The sequence below is a fragment of the Camelina sativa genome, chromosome 17, assembly GCF_000633955.1.
Source record: "Camelina sativa cultivar DH55 chromosome 17, Cs, whole genome shotgun sequence".
Taxonomy (NCBI): Eukaryota; Viridiplantae; Streptophyta; class Magnoliopsida; order Brassicales; family Brassicaceae; genus Camelina; species Camelina sativa.
In genome coordinates this window covers 30,372,844-30,397,761 of record NC_025701.1, presented here as the reverse complement: position 1 = coordinate 30,397,761, position 24,918 = coordinate 30,372,844, and the positions used below count along the sequence as shown (strand labels likewise).

General features: G+C 35.2%; 6 protein-coding genes across 8 annotated transcripts; 1 reads left to right on the top strand and 5 right to left on the bottom strand.

Annotated features, from left to right (window-relative positions):
* On the top strand, positions 2,804-5,157 carry LOC104758409 (non-structural maintenance of chromosomes element 4 homolog A-like). Its single transcript, XM_010481271.1, has 7 exons — positions 2,804-3,129; positions 3,243-3,323; positions 3,432-3,684; positions 3,787-3,877; positions 4,204-4,420; positions 4,508-4,599; positions 4,698-5,157. The coding sequence occupies exons 1-7, from the start codon at positions 2,892-2,894 to the stop codon at positions 4,938-4,940; spliced, it is 1,215 nt and encodes a 404-aa protein (XP_010479573.1). The 5' UTR covers positions 2,804-2,891; the 3' UTR covers positions 4,941-5,157.
* Positions 5,307-6,401, bottom strand: LOC104758408 (AP2/ERF and B3 domain-containing transcription factor At1g51120-like). Its single transcript, XM_010481270.1, has one exon. It carries the CDS (start codon positions 6,399-6,401, stop codon positions 5,307-5,309), a length of 1,095 nt encoding a protein of 364 aa, XP_010479572.1.
* LOC104758407 (probable plastid-lipid-associated protein 12, chloroplastic) lies at positions 6,945-9,275 on the bottom strand. Of its 3 annotated transcripts, none has more exons than XM_010481268.1 (11): positions 8,880-9,275; positions 8,735-8,788; positions 8,537-8,611; positions 8,339-8,461; positions 8,072-8,263; positions 7,903-7,986; positions 7,722-7,814; positions 7,575-7,628; positions 7,426-7,505; positions 7,232-7,342; positions 6,945-7,131 (listed from the first exon to the last, which is right to left on the bottom strand). In XM_010481268.1, the coding sequence occupies exons 1-11, from the start codon at positions 9,177-9,179 to the stop codon at positions 7,059-7,061; spliced, it is 1,239 nt and encodes a 412-aa protein (XP_010479570.1). In that variant the 5' UTR covers positions 9,180-9,275; the 3' UTR covers positions 6,945-7,058. The 3 variants fall into 3 exon arrangements, with proteins under 3 accessions (XP_010479570.1, XP_010479571.1, XP_010479568.1); XM_010481269.1 differs by having other exon boundaries at positions 7,232-7,339; XM_010481266.1 differs by having other exon boundaries at positions 7,426-7,628.
* LOC104758406 lies at positions 9,423-10,278 on the bottom strand. Its single transcript, XM_010481265.2, has one exon. The coding sequence runs from the start codon at positions 10,128-10,130 to the stop codon at positions 9,495-9,497; it is 636 nt and encodes a 211-aa protein (XP_010479567.1). The 5' UTR covers positions 10,131-10,278; the 3' UTR covers positions 9,423-9,494.
* On the bottom strand, positions 10,978-11,580 carry LOC104758405 (defensin-like protein 183). Its single transcript, XM_010481264.2, has 2 exons — positions 11,520-11,580; positions 10,978-11,309 (listed from the first exon to the last, which is right to left on the bottom strand). Exons 1-2 carry the CDS (start codon positions 11,578-11,580, stop codon positions 10,978-10,980), a joined length of 393 nt encoding a protein of 130 aa, XP_010479566.1.
* LOC104758403 (defensin-like protein 183) lies at positions 22,009-22,709 on the bottom strand. Its single transcript, XM_010481263.1, has 2 exons — positions 22,620-22,709; positions 22,009-22,402 (listed from the first exon to the last, which is right to left on the bottom strand). The coding sequence occupies exons 1-2, from the start codon at positions 22,678-22,680 to the stop codon at positions 22,071-22,073; spliced, it is 393 nt and encodes a 130-aa protein (XP_010479565.1). The 5' UTR covers positions 22,681-22,709; the 3' UTR covers positions 22,009-22,070.

Sequence of the window (24,918 nt, the reverse complement as noted above, 5' to 3'; positions counted from 1 at the left end):
TTTTTTTTTTTTTTTTTTTTTTTTTTTTTTGCATGAGACCATGATTTGGTTACTTTTAATAATTGTGTAACCTACATTTTCATTGTGAAATGAATATTTCTATTCTTGGCAGGAAAAAAAAATATTTTACGAAAAATATTTACATAAGCTGACACTTGTAGGCGACCAAAAAAAAAAAAAATTATCGAAACAATTTGTAAATAATTTAGTGGTTGTGATTAATTACGAGATGTTTAAAGATACAAGAACCATACGGAGCAGCCTTTCCCAGTTCCCCTCGGCTACATTTATGCATTTCCATAATGATCAAGCATTCAAGCTCAGGTTTGACGACTACAAAAAAGTAACGATCATTGATCAAGCTCAGGTTCAAATGATAGCCCAACAACTACATAAAACAGAAGGCCCAATAAATGCTTATAGAGAACAAATCTGAAATGATACGAATATGCTATTTTATGCTGATGCTCTTTCTATGAAGGAAACATTCCTCTTAACTACTTTAAACGATGTTCCTTCGGTAGTTCCTGTTTACTCTTTAGGTTCGATTCTTGCTCCAGAGATTTAGTTTTCTGAGATACTCTACGAAATTTTGTGATTTTACTATGTGTGTTACAAGAAGACACAAGTACAAGGGATACAATATTTTTGCATATGGAGCATCATCCAAATTACATGTTAATGAAGTTATATAAAGCCAACAACCAAATTGGTCTATCCGGATTTAAATTTTTATGAAGAGGAGCATAACATGATCATTAAGCTCATGTCTATATATGACCCATCACCTTAAAGCTTATTGATCAGTGTTAGAAATTAAAGCATTCATCATGACCCCTCAGCTTCAAGCTCATACTCATGAGACATAGATGCATTTGATTAGAAATAAAGGAAACAGTGAAGACTAACGTAACATCTCAAGCAGTAACAAACTAACAACAATTATACAAGGGAACAACAACAACAATAGTAGCCGGTTTGAGTTGATGTTTGAATCTCTCCACCGTTAGATATGACTATATGACATCATATAAGATTACAGTTATTGGAAGATAGAGACATCAACATGTACAGTTAGATACTTTTTCGTCCCTCATAATTTGATATTTAGTACTTTTCACACATATTAAAACATAAAAAAATATGATTTTTTTAATTGATTAAATCTATTCGCTTCTTCTTCTTTACTTTTGCGTTATTCCCTCTGTATCTCATAATTTGATGGTTAGTACTTTTTATACATATTAAGACATAAAAGAATATAATAAATACATATATATATATATATATGTATATTTGTAAATGTGTTTTTGAAACGTACCCAGTTCCTAATTTTTTTTTAAAATTTGATTCTACACTTCTAAACGGTTCCGCTTCCACGTATCCGCTCCTGATTCATTGCCGCTTAAACCATCATTACTGCAGTAACAATGATGTCGTTACTTTTTTTTTAAAATATTATTTTAATCATATATATATTTTTATATTTTTATTAGTGACTATTTGTTAAGAGTACCGATTCTTCAGCAAGTAATTGAAGTACCGATTCTTTTATTTTTTCTTTCCTCTTATTATTATATATTATTTTTAAATCAATTCTCTTCCTGATTAACCCCACTAATGATGCTTTTAACGTCTTTCCTCTTTCCCACTTTTCTATTTTCCACTCAAGTAAAAAATTAAATATATATATATATATATATATTAAAAATATGAGAAAACTAATCTTTTAGGAACAAATTTTTTTTTCCTAAAACGTCAAACTAACCATTAAGCAGAGAGAGTATTATTCTTTTAGTTCTTGTTACAAGTGTATTCGTTTGGTATGGTTCTTGACTTCTTGTTCTCTTTTTTATTTTATTTTCAACTGATTTCTTTTTGTTCCTTTTTGTAACAATTAAATCTGTAACTCTAAAATTATCTAAAAAATACTGTATCTGTCATCTTATTTTATTTTTATTTTTTAGTTCGTGGATACGAAATTTTATTAGTAAAATTATAAAACAAAATTATTTTACATTTTCATTCTTTAAAAATCCTTAAAATTATGTTTACCCAATTTAACAAAAAAAAACAAAAATAAATGCGTTTTTTCCTAGGTAAATTATAAAATAATAAAATCTTAGTTGTAAACTTATAATTGTTTTTTCTTAGATATACATTTTTCAATTTTTTTTTCATTTGCCCAAAATTATTTTGTAAAGTTTTAAGAGAAATTCTTTTAAATACCACTAAAAAAGTTTTTTTTCCAAAAATACCACATTTTAGTTTTTTTTTCCAAAATTACCACTAACACAAAAAATTGAATTTTAAGCATGTAGATTTTTTTTTTTTAATATTTGGGTTGACAAATTTAGTTTTAGGGTTTAGGTTTTAGGGGTAGGGTTTAGTATTTATAATTTAGGAATTAGTTTTTAGTATTAGAAATTTAGTTCAATTATGTGGTATTTTTGAAAAAAATACATTTTAGTAGTAGTTTTGGAAAAAAAACTAAATTGTGGTATTTTTGGAATAAAAACCTATTTTAGTGGTATTTATGATAATTGACCAAGTTTTAAACAATACTAGTAATAAAAAAAAGTTTTACATCTTATGAACCAAAATAAAAATAAATAAACTACCGTAATTGCTTCGGCCCTACCCAAAGCTTCGTGAACACGAGTGACTTCATTGGAATTGGAAAAGCTTTTGTTAAATTGTTTTATATTACCTCATGGACTCGGCGGGAAAAAAATCATCGAAATTTTCTCTTTCTTCCTTTTTTTCCCTCAAAAATATCAAAAAAAACAAAAATCCCCAAATTCAATCTGCCGTTAGGGTTTTCAATTTCTCTTTTTTCCACTTCTTCTTCTTCATTTCGCTTCTCCTTGTTCGATAATTCTGAAATCACCATGAAGAGGACGGTGAAGCGAGAAAGAGAACCCACCGGAAACAGCGGTGGCGGAAGAGAAGCCGACGACGAAGAGCCCGAGCGATTGAGGTCTGTGAAGAAGGAGAAACAGAGAAAAACCGGAGATGGCTCCGTACGTATCGACGAACCTCCTCCGACTCAGGAAGAAGAAGAACAAGGGATTTCTGATCGGAGAATTCTCAGATCTCAGTATCTCGCTCTACAGACCAAAATCAGCGGTAAACATTTTCAACTCTTATGTCCATTGATTCGTTTCCCCCAATTTCGTTTTCAATTTAGGGTTTTTTTTAATTGGGTGATTTCTCTGATGTTTCTTTGTTTTTGTTTGCAGATTCTAAAGATGATTTGATGAGGATTGATTCAGACAAATTCACTAGAATTATTAATGAAGTTGAGAACTTGCACCAGCACGGTAAGCTTTAGTCTCATTTCAACTTGATTAGTATTAGTATGTGAAAAGTTCCAATTTTGTCTTTGCTAAAAAAGACTTCCTTTTTTGGGTTTTGGTTACAACTTGCAGTTCGGAAGCCAAGGGAGCAAATTGCTGATGCAGAGGCACTTCTTGATATAGCAAACACTTTAATGACATCTGTGAAGTCTCAGTCTACTCATGGGGTTTCACCTGCTGAGTTTGTTAATGCTTTGATCAGTGGGTTTGGTCAGGGTTCTTTGGAAATTGATGCTGATGAGACTGCTCAAGTGTCTATGAAGTGGAAGGATCTTGGGGTTGCTGTCTGTTCTACTGTTTTAGTTTCATGTGGTTGTTCAACAATGTGAGTTCTCATAACTTTATATTATTGCATAGGCTTTGCCACAGCTGAGGATAGTTTGACTAAACAAAGGTTTTTTTTTTTTTGAATCTGTTTTGCGACCAGGTTGGGACCTATGGACACTGAACTGAAGCAAAAGAAGAGGGCTGCCAACAGAAAACGTACAAAGCTTGGTGAAGGCGTTCGTCCAGATGAGGTAATAATATATTTTGCAGACTTCATTTTGTTTGAGTTTATGAGCAATATTGAACTGATTCCACTTATGTAGTATCTCTAGTCCTATATTCCTTTGTGAGTCGTGACTGCACATCTTTAACTTTCACATCTCCTTACCTTGATTCTTTGAGCGCTTTTTTTTATCTCAGCCTGATTAGTGCGTTTACGAGTATGAAGCTATGTTGCAATGTTTCTGCTGTGAAATATGATGCGATGGTTTTTCTGGAACATGTTGACTGTGTTATGTAGTTAGGATTTGGATAACAAATAAATAAGCTGATTTATAGTACTTATTGCAATTACCAGGTAGATGATACACAATCAGAAGAGAAGACTGATACAGACAAGAATATGGCAATAATGTTTACCATCTTGGGGCGAAAGAAGCGCGTGCGACTTGAGAATTTGGTGCTCAACAGGCGGTCATTTGCACAGACTGTAGAGAATTTGTTCGCTCTATCTTTCTTGGCTAAAGATGGACGAGTTGAGATTATTGTCGATAAAAATGGTTCACATTTCGCCTGTAAGATCACTAGTCCATTCTCTTTCTGTCTGGTTTTGATATTTGATTTGTTTCACTTAATATGTGATCATTCTAATTTTTCAACAGTACCAAGAAACGGACCTGCTGCAGACCTGGTGATGTCGGGTGAAGTCACTTATAACCATTTTGTGTTCAGATTAGATTTCAAAGATTGGAAGGTAATAAAATAGAATCTCATTTCATGCTCTCGATTGCTAAATTATGTCCTGAAAGTGTCTGATTTTTTTTCTTTTTGGTGATGATATATGTCGAACAGTTGATGTCTGAAGTGGTTCCACTGGGTGAGGAGCTAATGCCACACAGGGAAATTGCAGTCGCTTCATCATCTTGTCCCTCTGCTCCAGCAGATTTCACACAAGATTCTCAGACGACACCAATAAGAAAACTATCGAGAAACCGAGGTTTGGTTGTACAAGAAGAAACTGTTGTAGAAGATACTCCTGACATCAAGGGTGATGGAACTCGAAGGAGATGTAAGCGGAGACTCACCCAATCTTAAAGGAGTATATAGAGTAGAGAGAGAGAGAGAGAGATAGAGAGAAAGAGAGAGAGAGAGTTGTAACTCTTATTTCTGCTTCATTTTGTGACATTAAGTCAATGTCTTCGTTGGCATTGTTTTGTTCATGGTAGGTTTTAGGCTTTTAGCAGTGCCAGTGGCTTTGTCTAAACTCTTAAAAGAAGCCATGAAGCCTCTTTTGGCTTTCTTTCTTGTGTTATCTACTCAAGAGAGACGTTTAATCTAATTAATGTTATATATTAAAATCAAAAGCACCAAGTCTGTAAATAAATAGACTATGTAAAATACAAAGCAAAAACCAAACTCTAATTAAGTCATAGTGCTAAAATCCCTAAGAAACAAAAGTTGCTATTGGATCCTAACACCAAACAGCATAAACCCTCCTCCCTTTTTCTCCTCAGATTTGGGTTCTTCATCTTCTAACTTTGAGCTAAAGACGTTTCCTGTCTTCATTTCTTCACCAGAACTCTCCTGAGCCGTCTTATTGACTTCCTCAGGAACCATGAAACCGTTGCCTGAAAAGTAATGAACATCGATCATCTTGAAGTTCTTGCTTTGGCCTTCTAATGTCTTGGCATCGCTCGGGACATTGCAATCGTAAAAGACGATAATATCCTTCTCCTTGAGATTCTTCGCCTTGACGAATGCATTCCATCCTCTGGTGAAGACAAAGCTCTGGCTACTTTTCCAGTAACAATACCTAAACTTCCATTGTCTCATTTCTCTGTCGTAAAACTCTATGTCTTCCAAATCATCCACAGCTCCTCCTGTCTCGCCCTCTTCTTTCTCGTTGTGATCATCGCTTATGTAAGGCAGATGCTTCACTGCGTGCTTCTTAGGTATCACAAGCCTATTCAGTTTCCCTACATCGCTCGGTGTCAACTCCTTATGAAAAAGCTCCGTCGTCCAAGAAAAACAGTTTCCCGATTCTTGAGCTGCTTCTCCTCGTCCTCCTCCACCTTGAACTTGTTTTGATCCACCGATGTTGATACACGCCACCATCTGAGATCGGAGTTTGAGAAAGTCTCTGAACTTGTGCTGATAAGAACCTTCTTTGATCATGTTCAACACAGCTTCTGTCGTGAAGGGCTTTTGAAAATCCGGTTCATGGACCGTGAAATCAGACCAAGGGAAGTTCCGGTGCGAGTTAGCATCAAAGCTTCGAAGCTTAATGGATGCGCTGTCGTAAGAAGCGGCGGCTTCAGCAGCGGATTTGAAAGTTCCAAGCCAAATCCTCCGATGGTCCGCGTAAATCTGAGCACCCCAATTACCGTTCTGCTGCTGAACCACTCCTTTGTATTTCGTTGTTGTCACCGTGTTAGACAAGGCAGGAGGCGTTTCAACAACAACAGTAGGTTTCACGCGTTTCATGAGCGGCAAGACTGAATCACTTGAGCCCGAAGTCTCTGTCGTTGTCTTGTCTTCATTGCTCATCTCATCCATATCCATTAACAAAACAAGAAAGACCCCAAAAAAAAAAAGAAAAAACACGAAACAGAGAAATAGAGAGAGATCTTCGCAAGAAGAAAAAGCAAAATAGAAATAGAAGAAAATAAGGAAGAGTATTTGAAGGGAGAGATTTGAGGGAGCAAATCCTGGAAAAATCAGTATTATGTTTCTCTGTTGTTTTTGTTAACAATGAATCTTTAGAATGTTACAGTTTCCATTTCTTGTTGTTATTTCTAGTTTTCTATGTGATGTGAAAATGGGAATTTACAGACTAATTAAATGTCACCAGAAGCTGTTAGTGGTAAGTTTCCTTTTTTAATGAGATTTTCGTATTTTCTCGGTAGAAATAAAATATTTACTGAACATTTTGTTTTATGATCAAGGCAAGTTGGAGCAAAAAGTAAAAACTTCCATTTTTTTTGTTTAAGGTTAATTACTTAATTTTGTTTTAATTTAGACATTAGTAGCGAAACACATATATCATCATCATTCTCATGTAGTTTTCTTGTTTTTTCTGGTTCTTGTTATACATCCAAAAAAAAAAAACCAACAATCACCTTAAATCCATTGTTGTTAAAACATTTGACAGTTTTTTACATGCTAAATTTTTTCACATTTTCAAATAAAGAGCATAGAACAACAACAACGCAGCTAAATTTCTCGGATGTGAACGAAGATAATGTTATCAAATCCTCGACTTATTCTCATTTTCTCATCTGCGTACCTACAAAACATCAAAGTAAGCAAGCATCTTTGTATTAGCAAGAACCAACATTTTTGCTTAATGAGTTAATGCATCATCATAAGTTGTAGAGAGATCTTACAGAATTTTAAGCTCGATCTTGTTTGTTATATCGACTGGATATCCAAATGCACCGCCTATAATTGCTGCATCGTCCATCTTCAAGTCATATGTACTGCTTTCTGATTTTCTGCTGATAGTTCATGAAACCAAACAAGAAACAAGATTACATTATAGCAATTAAAATGACACTCTAAAAGACAAAGAGAGACTTACATGAATTTGCCTTTCATGGAGAATCTAAATGCTGGAATGATATTAACTTCAAACTTTATCCTCCCATCCTTGTCGATGATCTGAATCAAATCCTCAACAAGCTGAAGCAACTGAATACTACTTAAAGACATTCTAACAAAAATGTTTACCTGTCTTCCCATAAGACCATTTGCTGCATTTTCAATCCAACTATCTGTAAACATCTACAAACACAAAAAACCGACAAAACACTTATCAAAACGAATAAGTTGCTTGTTCAAGACAGAAAAAAAAGCTGAAGTTATCAGAGAAGTGACCTGTGAACTCCAAATCATTTGCCAGCTTCCTTCTAAAAGCTCGTAATCATCTTCCACCGGATTAGAATTAGAAGCAAGAAACTCATCTATAGCCTGCACTTATACTAACAGATCCATTAATTCCATTCAAAGCCAAAATATCAATTGTGTTTTCAGGTTTCTCAAAGGCATTACACATTACCTCTGCTACTCCTTTGTCTTTAGATATGGTGGCTAACAGCTTCTGCCTAGGTACAGTTTCTTTCTGAAGAACAAACGTTGTTCCCTGCGCTACAGATATATCTCCTTATGGATCAAAAACACTATAAAGCTCTCAGTTTTAATATTTCAGAATCAAGAAACTCATCTACCTTGTTTCCCCTTGAAATCCTAAGGTTTCCTGAAGGCGACAAATAAGTAGTATCTAACCAACCTTTAGCCTCATCACCAAGAAGTCTAAAAGGAACTGGATATGGAACTTTGAAAGGAAGAAACTTCAAAGAGAAAGCGGCTTTATCGAAACGGAACAAAACCCGTTTCCCATCTTTGATCGATGCAGCTGCCTGTTGATGAAACAAATTAAACACGCATTGATTTCTCAGTCTTTAGATGCAAAAGAGTTGAATGAAGAAGCTCACCTCAACTTTTAGCTCTCCAATGATGTCAGAGAATCTAACAATGTTTGAAACACGAGGATCGTTTGTTGTCTTCAAGTATACATCTTGAAACACAGTGAACACATCTACTCCTGTAAATGTTCTCTGCAGAGACAAATTCCTTCTTACATACAAATCAAAATCATGTAAAAAGTGGGAATATGATGATGAAGAACTGACTTGGATTGGAGATGCAGTTCCAGGTCTTGTGGTGAACATCAATCGCCAACGGCCTTCGATTAAGTCAGAATCTGTCTAAACATTTCAAAAACATTTCCCAAAAGACACAACCAAATGAGTCAGTCAAAGAACAAAACATAACAGAGTTTTTGATAATTTGAAGATGATGAAAAGGGTTTCACAAGAAAACAATCATACAGGATTCTGAATACCCTCTAAACCTTCAAGAACTTTCACAGCAGATTCCACATCCTAACAACAACATAAATGTTTCTCAAAATCAGACATTTAATCAAGAAAACATGCAGGGAAAATCAAAGAAAGTAAAAAGTTTTTATCATACATTGAGCTGTCTAGGAGAAGCGGATTTGCCACGGCCTTGAATTCCGATCAAAGCGTCAATGAGTTTCATCTCAGCATCGTTGAAAGAAGATTGTTCTGTTTGGTCAGTGACAGTGGAGGAAGATGAACAACTTATGCGCAGAGTTCTACAGTTTCTGGATGAATCTAATCTCCTTTTTGCTGTGTTACGGAGATGGTATCTCGGAGAAGACGACGAAAGTGAAATCGGCGATGATGATGGGCATGGACATAAACATGGTAGCGACATCTCTACTACAGTGTAGAATCTGAGTGCCACCATTGTTTCTGTCTTGTGCTGTCTTGTGAAGCTTTCGTTGAATGGTTTAAACTATAAAGTTTGCATTTTTATGATTGTGTGGTTTACAATAAAGCATGAGACTTGGTGATAATATATCTTAAAAAATTGGAATTAGTGGAAGTCAAATTTTCTCAATTAATTAAAAACTTTACTCAAAAAATAACCAAAAGCATGAATCTTTGTTTTGATTTCTATCATCTTCAATCCAATGTATAATCCAGAACCAAAAAAAAAAAAGATCTTTTATAGATGATGGAGCTCTGTTTTGTGTAATAATAATATAAAAAGAAGAAGGAATTAGAAAGAATTAGCAACAAGAATAGCTTGTCTACACCTAGCTCTAGCTTGTTCAATCCTCTCATTCAAAGTTTCTTCTTTAACAGAAGCTTTAACCATAGCTAAATCCATCTCCATCAACTTCAAAACCCTAAAGAGCTCAGTGACCATTCTCTCTTCAACTTTACCATCATCTCTCAAAACCTCAGCTTCTTCTCTAGCTCTCTCTGCGACTATCTCACCAGCTATAGCTAAAAGCTCCTTCGAACCGAAATCTCTCGCCATTAAAGCTTCGAACTTCTCTAAAAAATCCATTATTACATAACCTTTAGGTTTCTCCAAGTTGATCTCTTTTGTTCTTTTCCAACCAATCTCGAAGTTTGGTGGCTCTGGTTTCTCGATTCCTCTTTGTGTTCTGTCTCGTACGATCTCTGATCTTCTTCGTTTCTCTATTGGGAACTTCTCTGCGCTTGTTGTGTTGATTGATTCAGGTGCGGGCGTGAGATCGAGGAACTGATCTTTTGGCTCTGGTTTTGATGAACATTTCGTTGTAAATTTGAATGTTCTACGAACGACGCTGTAGGTTCTTGTTGGGACTGTGATGTGAAGATTAGTAGAAGAGAGAGATTGAAGAAGAAGTGTGGAAGTGGAAGCCATTGATTTTAGTTAAAGCTTAGACGAATAGTGTATAGAGGCTTGGAGGAAGGATAAGGCCTTCTCTGTAGTTTACCATCACGTCGTTTGAATGTTTCAAAAACGCACGTCGCGTTGTTTTTTTGTTTCGTAATTCTTCGTGTTACGTTTTCTGATGTCATTTTCCACAAGTATTTTAGTTAAAAAAATATAAGTAAGATTTCATTAAGAAATCAAATTATTATTTTATTTAGTAGTGTATAACTTATTAAATATGAAAATTTCTCATATATTATAACCTTTTCATCAATTCTTAACTTTGTCCAAACATGTTATAATCCAAGTAAAATTCACCACAATTTTCATTTGCAGTTCGGAAGATGTTTTAACTCTGAACCAATTTACACACATTTGTCATCTCTTAATACCCATCATATTTCATAAACTTACGATATTATATCAGTTTTGGCGTTCAAAACTAAATTGAATATTACTGTTTAAAGTCACAAAATAACAGTTTTTTTCCTTTCAATCAAAAATATTTTATTACTAAATTCAATATAAATAATATTATAAACGGTTACATTGACCTGTTCACCTACACTGCCAAAAAAAATTGTAGGTTATTTTTTGAGATTTTTCAAAAAATTATTCACTCTCGTTAACCACCGGACCTAGCAAATGATATTTATATTTTCTTAATTTTTAAACATCAATATATAAAAATTGAACATCCATAACCATAAGTGCAACTTTTCAATAATAATAATAATAATAATAATAATAATTCATTACTAATTTTATCACATCCAAGTTGAAACAGGAAAACGACAATTAATCGGTTTTGCCTATTTTAAAAGAATTGAAACAGTTAGCAACTATATTGGCATTTGCACAAATAAATATGGCCAATGCTGTCACAAAATCCACTTCCTAGTAAATATTTTTGCGCACATTTTTGGTCGCAACACGAGGGACCAGATTTATCGTTGCATACGCCAGCTCCAATGTAGCATATATTGGACTCGAGTGGGCCGAGTGGCGAAGGACTTTTTCCGCATGGGTAGTAACACATGCACAATTGATTCTTGACATCACAACTGCCTTTGCCTTCTGGTCCGTGCTTAGCCTTGCATCTTGCATCACATTGCTGGCAATTACCGAGACCTTCCATGCATGTATTTGCTTGCACTTTATTTTCAACTGTAAAAATAGTTGTCAAAATCATAGTGTATTAAAGTGATAAAATAACTAAACTAAAATTAAATCAGGTTTTCGTTTAAGGTGATCAAAACATTTATGCATCCATTTAGGTGCATCAAGTAGTTAAAATATTAGTTAGTTTCTACTAAATGCGTTGAAAGTAAACGTATTCACATCCTAACTAACTTAAAAAAATATAGAAAATAATACCGGAAGCAAACATGATGAAGAAAATGATGAAAACCAATAGTACTGAAAATGCCTTCTCCATATTTATTTATTCTTTGACAATTGACTGAGAGAATTATTAGTATAACAATTGAGCATTTAGTTGGTCTATATATAATGTTATAATGCTGATTTTATCATCTATAGATAGAAGGTTTGAAAAAAAATTGAGTTGTATTTCCATGCTATATATGTTACTTATTATGCTTTAAAACATTTGAAATCAAACTTCCATATTTTCTTTTATATTTTTCTAGCTATTGTTAGTTATTCTATATATTAATGCCTCAATAAAAATGTTCATATATTCAAAGACATTTTGCCAAAAATAATAATTTATTCAAAGATATGTTGCCAAAAAGATATATTCAAAGATATGTTGCCAAAAAACATAATAATTACAAAATCTATGGAGTATATCACTAAAAATTTGGGACATCTTGACAGAAGTCAGCTTAAATTTTTGGTATGCAACTTGTATATAAATTGGTGACAGCTTGACAGAAGTCAGCTTAAAAGGTTGCAGTGTCTCTTGCAGTGTCTCTTGCACTGGATCTGCAGATCAATTGGTGACAGCTTGTCCTGTGGGAAGGTTGTTAAAGGGTAAAGACCAGGGTTCGAGGAACACCTGGTGCACCAATAACCTACTGGTGGATTGGGATATCCACAGTGATGGGTTAGGATCGATGCCCTGCAGGGCCAGCTTGGGGTCTGTTAGGCCAGCTAGCGGAGGGCTAGCAGGGTCCACGGACGGTCCGTTGGGGCAGCTAGCGGGGGGCTAGTGGGGTCCGCGGGACGGGTTGTCACAACCTACGCGGACCATACGCCAACCATTTAAGAGTTTCTCCATGTGTTTCTGAATCAATATGCACCTACAGTTGACAGAAGTCAGCTTAAATTTTTGGTATGCAACTTGTATATAAGTTTCACTAATAAAAGACACTTGCCTGTTCCTTTAACCATGATGCAAAATTCTTAGTATGCAACTTCCACAACAATGTTGCATCACGTCTAGCTCTTGCATTACTGTTTTGTAAATAGTCCAGGTGCATTTTAGGTTATTATGATTGATTCTACTAAATCTGAAAAAACTGAGATGTATTTTGGAGGCAGGACATTGATGGGAATGATGTTGCTTTGAACAAATTCAAGGGGATGTTATGTTGATCGTCAATGTCGCTTCAAGATGATAACTTTTTTTCTTTCTTCATTATCTTGATTGCGATTTCTTTTGTTCATTGTTCATGTAGAGGTTTCCGATGTTAAAGATTGTGTTTCCATGAACAAACCGGTGGTCTCACATCATCAAATTACTCAGAGCTATCACATCTGTATGAGAAATACAATAGCCAAGGTGAGCTCTAATTCTATAGATCCTTGTATCTATCATTCTTTGTGTCATATGTTTCGTTCATATTCTTGCTACTGCCAATGTTATTAGTTCGCAGTTCACCTTAATATATTGAAATTGAATTGTTCTACAACTTTTGAACTGCAAGTCAATTCAGTATCTTTGTTTGGTTGATGGACAATCTCAATCCATCAGTTCTTCATAACTAGAAGAGTTCTAAAACTCATTTAGATGGACACAGGCGGATGAAGCCAAGCTTTTTCTGCCATAAAGGTAAATGTGCAAGGTTTAAGTCAATCTCGCTTCTCGCACTTGATATGGGAAAAACATGAGATCCACTACTCCTTATATATAAGATACAGTTTGTTTAAAGTGGTTGTTTCTTAGATCGATATACAGTTTGTATCTTAAGTGAACAAAAGGGGGGGGGGTGTACTGAAAGTAGAATTTAGGAGGATTTGTGGGATTTATGATATTTTGGATCAACAGTTTCGGATCTTATGCAAGATTTCAAAACCGGTTACATGACATTAGCCTCACCAAGATCAATGTTCTTGAGCCAAGCTATTGGAACCACAATGGGCTGTGTGATATCTCCTTGCGTCTTCTGGCTATTCTACAAGGCCTTCCCAGACTTTGGCGGGACCGCCTATCCCACTTTTTATGCCCTAGTCTACATAGACATGCCTATACTTGGAGTTGAAGCTCTGCTTTGCCCAAACACTGCCTCATGCTCTGCTACATATTCTTCGCAGCAGCAGTGATTGTGAACGGTGTAAGGATGTTGTAGAACTAAAGTAGGCTCGATTTATCCCCCTACTAATGGCTATGGTTATACCATTCTACAACGAAGGTTACTTCACAATCGACATGTGTCTGTGTGTGGGAAGTCTCATGTGGTGAAGGCAGTTGGATGACATTACCCAGCTCTATACTTGCCTTGACATTTGTTTTATGTGAATTGTTCCTATTACTTAAAAACAATTCAGTGTGATTTTTTTTTTTTTTTTAAACGTTTTTTAAATAAATAAATTTACTATACAAATTAATAATTTTCTCTAAAAGTTTTAACAACTAAATATAGTGTAATATGTTTGTTTTCGATGTAATTTTTTTTTATGTTCGTCTTTTGTAAAATATGTTTAATATTTCCCAATTATGTAAAATATTTTTGTTTTCTTTTTAATGTAATATAAGTAATTGAATGAATTGTTTTGTCATTTTGGATTATTAAATAATTTATTAAAATTTGATAAATAATAAACAATTCTTTTAAAAATTATTATCTTAATGATTAATTATTTTGATAGGAGTTCTCTAGGGGAAGAGTGATTTTGTTTAAAGTTGTTAATGGATTGCCTTGATTAGTTTAATATTAATCATATGATTAGTTTAATTACGAGCAACTTATATGAGTTGCTCTAGTGGAGATGGTCTAAGTAATTAAATCAAAAATATATTTTGTGTCCATTTTAAACAGACTCGTTTTGGTTCAAGATTTTACTTAATGTCTTTGTTTAAGTCAAGAGGAAAACTTGTAGGTTGGAAAAACACTTTTCTTGTAACATCTGTGAACCGAAATCCTGGTTTGGGGATTGCATCGGTCAATGCAGGTTCAGTTTTGTGCGTTTTGACTTAAGTCAAATGCTGCGTTTTGGGCAATGGGAGAAGGAAAAACCCTTAATCGTTTCTTTTGTCTCATTAGTCGAGACTGGCCGTTTTTAGAGAAAACAGAAGAGAGAAAAAGTTCTTGAGAGTTCTTGGAGATTTTGGTTGATTTGAGGCAGTTCCTGTAGAGATCTGTAGCTGGGATCGTTGTAGGAGCTTCCTGGCAGTGTGTTTTTGCTTGTTTGAGGTTCAGTTTCGTCTTGACAAAGGTAAGTGCAGGACCATGGCTTATCTAAGCTAGAGAACTCTCTAATGTGCTTGTTGTGTGTTGTTAGACTTGTTAGATCGTTGTTTTGGACGTTTGGAAGCTTTCTTGTGGCTTGGGATCAAGTTTTGTGGTTGTAGGAACGAAGATCCGGCGAGAAGCTTCGGGGAAAACACGATGCTTGGCATTGCATCGGTCGATGCATATCTTGCGTCGGTCGATGCAAGTGCGAGGACAGCGCGTAAAACCCTAGGGTTTTCGTGTTATGTCGAGCATGCGTCGGTCGATGCAGTGCGAGTGTCGGTCGATGCAAGTGCATCGAGCATCGGTCGATGCAACCCTGTGTCGGTCGATGCATACCCATTCGGTGTCGGTCGATGCATGTTGGTGTCGGTCGATGTAGAGTCCTGGTTTGTTATTTGTTGATTGTTGATTGTTGTTTAATGGTTAGAGATGACTCTATTGCTTGTGTGTATAGCCCAGTAGATGGAAGGATTGCTTTACTGAGTGTTTATTAAATAATCATGCATTGCAATATGTGTTTGTGGTACAGGTAAAGGCAAAGTGTGATCGTGGAATCCAGGCAATGAAGAGGAGGATGTTCTAGGGGCTCGATTGGATGTTGTCTGGCATTGCTAGGTTGCTAGAGTTGGGTCATTAGAAACATTGCTAGGTTGCTGAGATCATGTTCCTGATGATTGGTTATTGGATTATGATTATATTTGATTATTGGTTATTTATATTTATTGGATATTGGTATTGTTATTCCGCTGTTGGTTGTGTTTGTTGTTAGGTGGCTAGTGGGTATGAGACCACTAGTTGTAGTTACTTATTATATTATATATTTATTATTTAAAAAAACGGGTCGGGTCGTTTCATTTCATTTGTCGAGTCTTACTGTTTTCCACTATGTTTCATCATTTTCTCCTCAAATATTTTCCATCAAAAGTGTTTGTGAAGGAAAATCATCGTCTGTTTTTTTTTTTTTTTCTTTTTTTTTTTCTGATTCGTCTGTCTCATTCCCTTTGGTTATTTTCATTCCATAAGAGTTCTACAAGATATTCTTAGTTTTTTTCTTCGTTCACTTTGCCATATATGTGTTCTTTCGGCGATTCTGAGATCCAAAATTAGAAGTTCAATAATGTCTTTGGCGATTGATAAGGCTCTTTTGGCCATGTCTCTTAAAGATGAAGAAGAAGACGCTCCTTTCGTGATGGCAGACCTTCTAGATTACCTTCTAGATTACATTCCTCCTGCAATTAATTTTAAACAATTCCAATTTGGGTCCAGATTTAGAATCTTCTTGTTAACTATTACACGGCAAAAACCACTACGACTTTAGGTTAAATACTGGGTGAGGTCAAGGAGGTAGCTTTTGATCCAGACAAACCCCAAATTCATGGTTTTGTTTGAGTTAAAATTCAGTTTGATATCTCAAGGCCTCTTCGTAATTCCAAAGTCATTGCTCAACCTAATGGAGGTTTGACTATTGTAAAATTCCAATACGAAAGAATCCAAAAGCGTTGATTTCTCTGTCAGCGTCTGAAGCATGATGTGGATTCTTGTCCAATATTGTCTAACAAGAAAAAAGATGAAGCTGAAGCGAGAAAAGCGGGGATCCAGGTTCCTAGTCTGGTTAAGAAGTTGTTCCTCAAAGAATATGATCCCCTCTTTGGCATCTTGCGGGAAGACCAGGTAGGGATTGGTCCTAGTACATGCAAACATAGAATCGCAAAAGAAGTTTTAGAAGGTATGAGGCAATACTTGAAGGCAAATACAATGGACGACTTTCAAATTAAAGTCGACAGGATCCAAAAGATGATCGGTGAGGTTGAAAAAGATCCCATAGCTCAGAAATCCGTTCTCCGTCTGGAACTTCTACTTGTTATTCATCATGACATCAACAAGAACAAAGGTCTTGTTTACGGCTATGACAATGCGGCTCTTTCCTTATCGGGAGTGTGCTGTTCTTCCAAGTTGCCATCTTCTAAAGATCAAGATTCCCCTTTGAATTTAGAGATGAATTGTTTTGGGGAAGCCGAGTTCTTCAATCATTTGTCAAAAATCACCAAAAATTCCAGGTCTCTTTCTTGCTTTATCCCAACCTTTTCAGGATAGTGCAACGGTTTTTAGGACTGGTTCTTTTGGAGCTTGTCCTTCCGGCACTATCCAAAAAAACCTAAAGCAAGACGTAGACCTCAAAAGAATACAAGGAAACCAAAAAACAAACTGCCTAGCATTGATGGAGGGTCTCAAAGCTATATATGATCTATATTTCGTAACACTCAGGAAAGATTAGAGGAAAGCAGATGAGGAGGATACAAGCACTGTAAAACATCCAAAGCTTACTTCCTTAGAGGTGGTCTCAATGAGAATTCCGAGTTGGAATTGCAAAGGTTTGGGACGGTCTGAAGACTTGGCTCTTCCTCGTCTCAAGGAGCTGCGTAAAAACCACTTCCCTGAGATGTTGTTCATAATAGAGACGATGCACAATAGGAATATATTAGTAGATTTGTAAAGTATTCTAGGTTATGACCGTGCTTATACTATCCAACTTGTTGGGAGGTGTGGAGGTCTAGCTTTTTTTTGGAAGAACAGTGTCCAAATCGAGTTTAAGTATGCAGACAATAATCTGATAGACATGGAAGTTCAGTTTGGAGCGGTTTCTTTTTTGTTCTCTTGTATATATGAAGATCCGGATTTCAAGAAAAGGAAAGTGGTGTGGGAAAGAATCTCAAGGATTGGAAGTTTGAGAAAATAAAGCTAGGATATGGTAGGGCACTTTACTGATATCTGCCATAATGGAGAGAAGATAGGGGGACCTAGAAACTCTCTTTTCAAACCTTTCAATGAGATGTTGTCAGCTTGTGAAATGGAGGAACTCTCAAGCAATGGAAACAATTTAACTTGGGCAAGAAGAAGATATGACCTTTGGATCCAAAACCGGTTGGATAGAGCTTTTGAAAACAAAGACTGGCTTCTTTTTTTTTCCCGGCGTCAAACCAGTGGTTTTTGGAAATGAGAGGATCATATCATAGGCCTGTTCTTATTCATCTTCTAACTTCTCAAGATTCATACAAAGGGCTTTTCAGATATAACAAAATATTTCTCAATAAACCTAGAGTCGAAGAGATTATTTCCCATGCTTGGGGATCTTGAGATATTGACTTGAGGCTCTTGGCTAACAGACTTCGGCTTTGTCGTAGTGCTCTAAGCGCTTGGAAGAGAGTGAATAATATAAACTCCAAAGATAATATAAGAAAGATCGAGGTAGCTTTGGAGGATCAACAATCTCGCCCTAATCCAAGTTTCTACCAGATTGTAACTCTCAAGAAAGAACTGGCCCACACTTATAAAGAAGAAGAGATCTTTTGGAGCCAGAAAAAGTCGGAAACAATGGATAAGGTGTGAGGATAGAAACACTAAGTTTTTCCAAGCTTATGTCAAGGAATCAAGAGCTTGAAACATGATCGAGAAGCTGGAGGATGTGAATGGAATTAGTCAGTTCTTAGAAGGAGCGAAAGGGGACGTAGCCTCAGCCTATTTCCAAGAGATATTCAAGTCTTCAAATCTTTCTAGCTTTGTTAACTGGTTTGGAGACCTTCAGCCTAGAGTTTCCAATCAGATGAACACGAGTATAACTAAGGTGATCTCTCCAGGAGAAATCAAAGAAGCAGTACTTTCCATGGATCCCACCAGTGCTCCATGTGCAGATGGCATGTCAGCTCTCTTCTTTCAGCAATATTGGAGTATAGTGGGGGCTCAAGTGATAGTTGAGGTACAAAACTTCTTCCAAAATGGTTACATGCCTCAAGAATGGAATTATACCCATCTTTTTCTTATCCCTAAGATCCCCCATCCTAAAACCATGCCTGATTTGAGTCCTATATGCCCTTGTTTAGTCTTATACAAGGTGATCTCCAAGGTCATAGTTGGAAGAATTCAGCTGTGGCTTCCTAGTATTGTATCTGACACTCGATCAGCTTTTGTCTATGACAGGCTCATTACTGACAATATTCTGATTAGACATGAATTAGTGCACTCTCTGAATACTAAAATGCTTTTTCTTCTGGTTATATGGCTGTCAAGTCGGATATGTCCAAGATATTTGATAGAGTCGAGTGGTGTTATCTAAGAGCTCTGCTAATCGCATTGGGATTTCACCAGGTTTGGATTTCCTGGATAATGATCATTCCATAGAGAGGTCTCAGACAAGGGGATTCTCTCTCTCCCTTATTTTTTTGCTCTGTGCACAGAAGGTCTTACTCACCTGCTCAACAAGGCTCAGCTCCAAAAGAAAATCTCAGGTGTTCATTTCTCGGAAAATGGACCTACCATACATCACTTGCTGTTCGCGGATGACAGTCTTTTCTTGTATAAAGCAAACTTAGAGGAAGTAGAGACGCTTAAGAGTATATACTCTTGAAGGCTAATGGGATGTCACTGGTCAGGTTATTAATGTCAACAAATCCTCAATAACCTTTGGTAAAAAGGTTCCAGAAGTGATCAAAGCTGATATTCAAAATAGACTTGGAATCATGAATCAAGTTGGAGAAGGATCCTATCTAGGTCTCCCAGAATGTTTTAGTGGATCAAAGATAGCCATATTACATTACCTAAAGGACTGAGTCAAGAAAAATCTTTCTGGATGGTATGCAAGAACCTTATCTCAAGGAGGAAAAAAGATTATGCTTAAGACAGTGGCAATAGCAATGCACGTTTATGCCATGTATTGCTTTAAGCTTCCCAAAAAATTGTGTGCAAACCTGTCAAGCGCCTTGGCAGATTTCTGATGAAGCTCAAGTGAACATGTCAGAACGATTCACTGGAAACGCTGTGATAGGTTGTGCCTCCCCAAACACCAAGGTGGTATGGGTTTAGAGATATCACTCTTTTTAACCAAGCACTTTTGGCGAAGCAGGCCTGGTGAATCATTGAAGAGCCAGATAGTTTGTTCTCTTTGGTTTATGAAAGCCGATACTTTCCTGGAGGGACATTTCAGAATGATCCTTTGGGCACTAGGCCATCCTTTGGTTGGAGAAAAATTTTCCATGAAAGAGAGTTGCTTAATAAGGGTCTAATCGACAGAGTAGGAAATGGCACTAGCTTAAGAGTTTGGTGTGATTTTTGGTTGGATGATTGAGGTATGATAGCACCTTGGATTAAAAATTATCTCATTGATATCAATCTCAAGGTCAGCGACTTGATCGACTTTGACAGAAGAGATTGGAATAATGACAAGTTTGAAGAGTTGTTCTTTCCTAATGATGTGCTGAGGATAAAGGAAAAAAAACCATCGGTTTCTATGGATGATTTATAGGCTTGGAAACACATTAGAAGTGGTGACTTCACGGTCAAATTAGGTTATTGGCTGGCTAATCAGATTTCTAAAGATCCTCTCATCAGGGAAGCCTCCGCTTTTCCTTCCATCAATGGCCTAAAAGAACAGGTTTGGAAACTGCAGACTGAACCAAAAATTAAAGTATTCCTCTGGAAAATGCTGAGTGGAGCTCTCCCAGTAGGTGACCTTCTAATTCGTAGGGGTTTACGAGTTGATGGAGTTTGTGCGATTTGTGGATTGATTGGTTAATCAATTTGTCATGTGTTTTTCTCTTGCTCTCTGGCTCGTCATATTTGGGCTCTCTCTAACTATCCTTCTCCAAATTTCATGTATGGTGGTGAGTCAGTCTTCCCTCATATTCATCATCTGCTAATTAACATGGATAACATTTTGTGGCATGAAGAGATTAGGAGAAGCTTTCCTTGGATACTATGGAGAATCTGGAAGAACTGTAACTCCTTGTTTTCCAAGGTAAAAGCTTTTCTCCTTTAGAGACGACAATGAAGATCAAAGAGGATGTCGAGGTTTGGTTCGATGCACAACAGGTGGAAGACCCTGAAAGTGACTCTTCGGATCAACCGGTGAATGGTATTACAAATCCTCCTTTGAGGGACTCTAATATCTGGGATCCTCCGAAGCCTGATTGGATAAAGTATAATACCGGAGTCTCTTGGTCAAAGAGGAATGAAATTGCAGGTGCTTCCTGGATTTTGAATAACGTGTTAGGAGTGGTTGTTCTCCACATCAAGAGACCTTTTTCTAAGATGAAATCAAAACATGAGGTAACTTATGATCAGTGTGGTGGGGGCAGTGGAAAGCATGCTAAGCCACAAATTTGGTAAATTTTGTTTTGCGTTGGAGGATTCTGTTTTGGTAGGTGCAGTCAATAGACCAAAGGCGTGGCCGTTCTTTAGGTTCCATTCGTCCCAAGTTCTATTGGTTTTAAACTTGCTAGGAGAATGGCGTTTAGTTGGTGAATCAGGGGCAGCAAATAGATGAGCTTTATCATTGCTAGAAGTGTAAATGAGGACAATCGACTGCATTCCTATGTAGCGGCTGGTTACTCTTCTTGGTTAGCACACCTTTTCTTTAATGAGTGAGTTTAGTCCTATGAGTCTTTTGCTCTCTCTCTAGTCAGGAAATGATTTTGTTCTTTTTGTAAAGATCATGGTTATATAACATGCATCTCCAAAGACTAGAATAGTGTTTTTAGTCTTTTCGCTTTTGTACAGGTGATGACTTTTGCTAAGTCAGATTCCTATTTGTAACACCTAATTTACTATCCTAATGAAAGTTTACCCAGTAAAAAAAAGTAATTATAAAATTTTCTTTTATTTTATTCATCAAAATATCATATATTATAACCTTTTCATCAATTCTTAACTTTGCCCAAACATGTTATAACCCAAGTAAAACTCACCGCAATTTCCAACGCATATTGAAAGTCGGAAGATGTTTTAACTTTGTGAACCAATTTACACACATTTGTCATCTTTTAATACCCACCATATTTCATAAACTTATTTTTCACGATATTATATCAGTTTTGGTGTTCAAAACTAAATTGAATATTACTGTTTAAAGTCACAAAATTACTATTTTTCCTTTCAATCAAAAATATTTTATTGGTAAATTTAATATAAGTAATATTATAAACGATTATATTGACATGTTCACCTACACTGCCAAAAAAAGTTGTAGGTTATTTTTGAGGTTTTTCAAAAATTCATTCACTCTCATCGGACCTAGCAAATGATATATATATTTTCTTAATTTTTAAAAATCAATATATAAAAATTGAACATCCATAACCATAAGTGCAGCTTTATAATAATAATAATAATAATAATAATAATAATAATAATAATAATAATAATAATAATAATAATAATAATTTTGTCACATCCAAGTTGAAACAGAAAAAGACAATTAATCGGTTTTGCCTATTTTAAAAGAATTGAAATAATTTTAGCAACTATATTGGCATTTGCACATATAAATACCGCCATTGCTGTCACAAAGTCCACTTCCTAGTAAATAATTTTGCGCACATATTTGGTTGCAACACTCACTATCACATTTATCGTCGCACACGGGAAGTACAGCGTTGCATGTATTGGACTGGAGTGGGCCGAGTGACGAAGGACCTTTTCCGCATGGGTAGTAACACGTGCACAATTGATTCCTGACATCACAACTGCCTTTGCCTTCTGGTCCGTACTTGGCCTTGCATCTTGCATCACATTGCTGGCAATTACCGAGACCTTCCATGCATGCATTTGCTTGCATTTTATTTTCAACTGTAAAAGTAGTTGTCAAAATCATAGTGTATTAAAGTGATAAAATAACTAAACTAAAATTAAATCAGGTTTTTGTTTAAGTGATCAAAACATTTATGCATCCATTTAGGTGCATCATGTAGTTAAAATATTAGTTAGTTTCTAGTAAATGCGTTGAAAGTAAATCTGTAAATGTATTCACATCCTAACTAATTAAAAAAAATATAGAAAATAATACCGGAAGCAAAAATTATGAAGAAAATGATGAAAACCAATAGTACTGAAAATGTCTTCTCCATATTTATTTATTCTTTGACAATTGACTGAGAGAATTATTAGTATGACAATTGAGCATTTAGTTGGTCTATATATAATGTTATAATGCTGATTTTAAAATATATAGATAGAAGGTTTGAAAAAATTTGAATTGAATTTCCATGCAATATATGTTACTTATTATGCTTTAAAACATTTGAAATCAAACTTCTATATTTTCTTTTATTTTTTTCTAGCTATTGTTAGTTATTCTATATATTAATGCCTCAATAAAATTGTTCATATATCCAAAGATATTTTGCCAAAAAAAATAATTTATTCAAAGATATGTTGCCAAAAACATATATTCAAAGATATGTTGCCAAAAAAAAAAAATAATTACATTCTATGGAGTATATCATTAAAAATTTCAGACATCTTATATCATCATGATACAGTAAAACCTCTATAAATTAATACTCTATAAATTAATAAACACAATAAATAAATTTTGCTGGTCCTAAGTCGGGCCAGTGTAAAAATTAACAAAATTCGATAAGATAATAAGATAATAATTTTTTTAAAATCCCCATGTAAAATATGGTCCCAATAGTATCATAAATTAATAATTATGTAAATTCATATATATATATATATATATATATATACTGATATACTAATGTATGTTTCTTTTAAAGCTCATTTCTGTAGAACAATTCTAATGTTGTATTTTTAAACTATAACTATATCTCTAAAATATTCTATAACATGTCATAAAAATAGTTAAATTTTTAAAGTTTTCAATTTTTAGATATGCATCATTTACAATTTGATAATTTGACAGACTATTAAGATAGGACAATTGATATTATTATTCATAAATTTGAGTTTGTGTATGTCATGTGTATAAGTCAATTTGTCTATAGTATTTGTAATTAATTGTCAATAATGTTTTCTAAATATTACAAGTTCAATTCCTAAACCATAAAACTTACAACATCCGAAAATCTAATCTTATTTTGCTAAAATTGTCTCAATTCATAAACAATTAAAAATATATCTATAAATTCATAATTATTAATTTACACTATAAAATAATAATTATTAATTTATAGATAAATTAATATCACTATAAATTAATAAAATATCTTGGCCCCAACATTATTAATTTATAGAGGTTTTACTGTATTTTATTTTGGTCAAAACCCCTCTTTTAATTTACTTACAAGAGATTTGAGATGGCGAAAGCAATACCATTGTTTTTTTCATGGACGCACACCAACACATCCATTTTAGGTCCGTATGTAAAAAATTGGAGACTCGATACTTTCTCTCAAAAATGATGAAACAGTAGTGTTTGGACAAAAGTAATCGATTCATTTAGAGACTACAGAAACAAGAAATAGATGTTGAATAGTTGTTTTTATTAATCAAGATATCGAGATCAAATACAAGAATTCAAAGCACAATGAATCAATGAACACTAGCCGTGTTCTGGAATTGAGTCGTATGTCTTGTGCTTTAAGTCTCTTGCTTTGCTCTCAACTTTATCATTATTGTGTAGAGGTGGATCTTTTTTTATAGCTAATTCTCTTAAACCCTAATCCTCATGGGATTTAGACCCGAATAACCGCCTCTTCATGAGATAGGGTCGGTCTGAATATTCTCTTCACGAGATTAAGTCAAATATTTTCTTGATAATGTCGTAACAAATCACAGTCGGTCTCATTACGGCCCATATTGGCTTGATATTTTTCGTTACAGCTCTTATTGGTTCAATATTTGTCGTTACAGTCCGTATTGGTTCGACACTTGTCGTTACGGCCCGTATTGGCTCGACAATTGTCGTTATGGCCCGTATTGGTTCATGTCGTTATGGTTAAAATTATGTCCAACAGTTTCTCTCTACTCTCTATTTTCTTAGTGTGACAACCCGTCCCGCGGACCTGATATATCATGGTTTTTAGGTGTTTTTAGCCGTGATATAAGTCTTATATATAGAGTCTTTTGGTGTCTTTAGAGTCTTTTTGAGTCTTTATAGGAATTATCATGGATGGGAGCATAATAGAGCTAAATTGGAGGATTTGGAGCTTAATCAAGCATTGAAGCTGAGCTACGAAGTTGGGAGACGAAATTTAGAGAATGCATCGATCGACACATTGATATGCATCGATCGATGCTAGGCCAAAGTCAAAATTGGAAGTTTTCCCACAAGTTTTGAAGATTTACAAAGTTGCCCCAAAGTCTTCCATATTTGCATCATTGGTCCCTGGCCGTGTTTA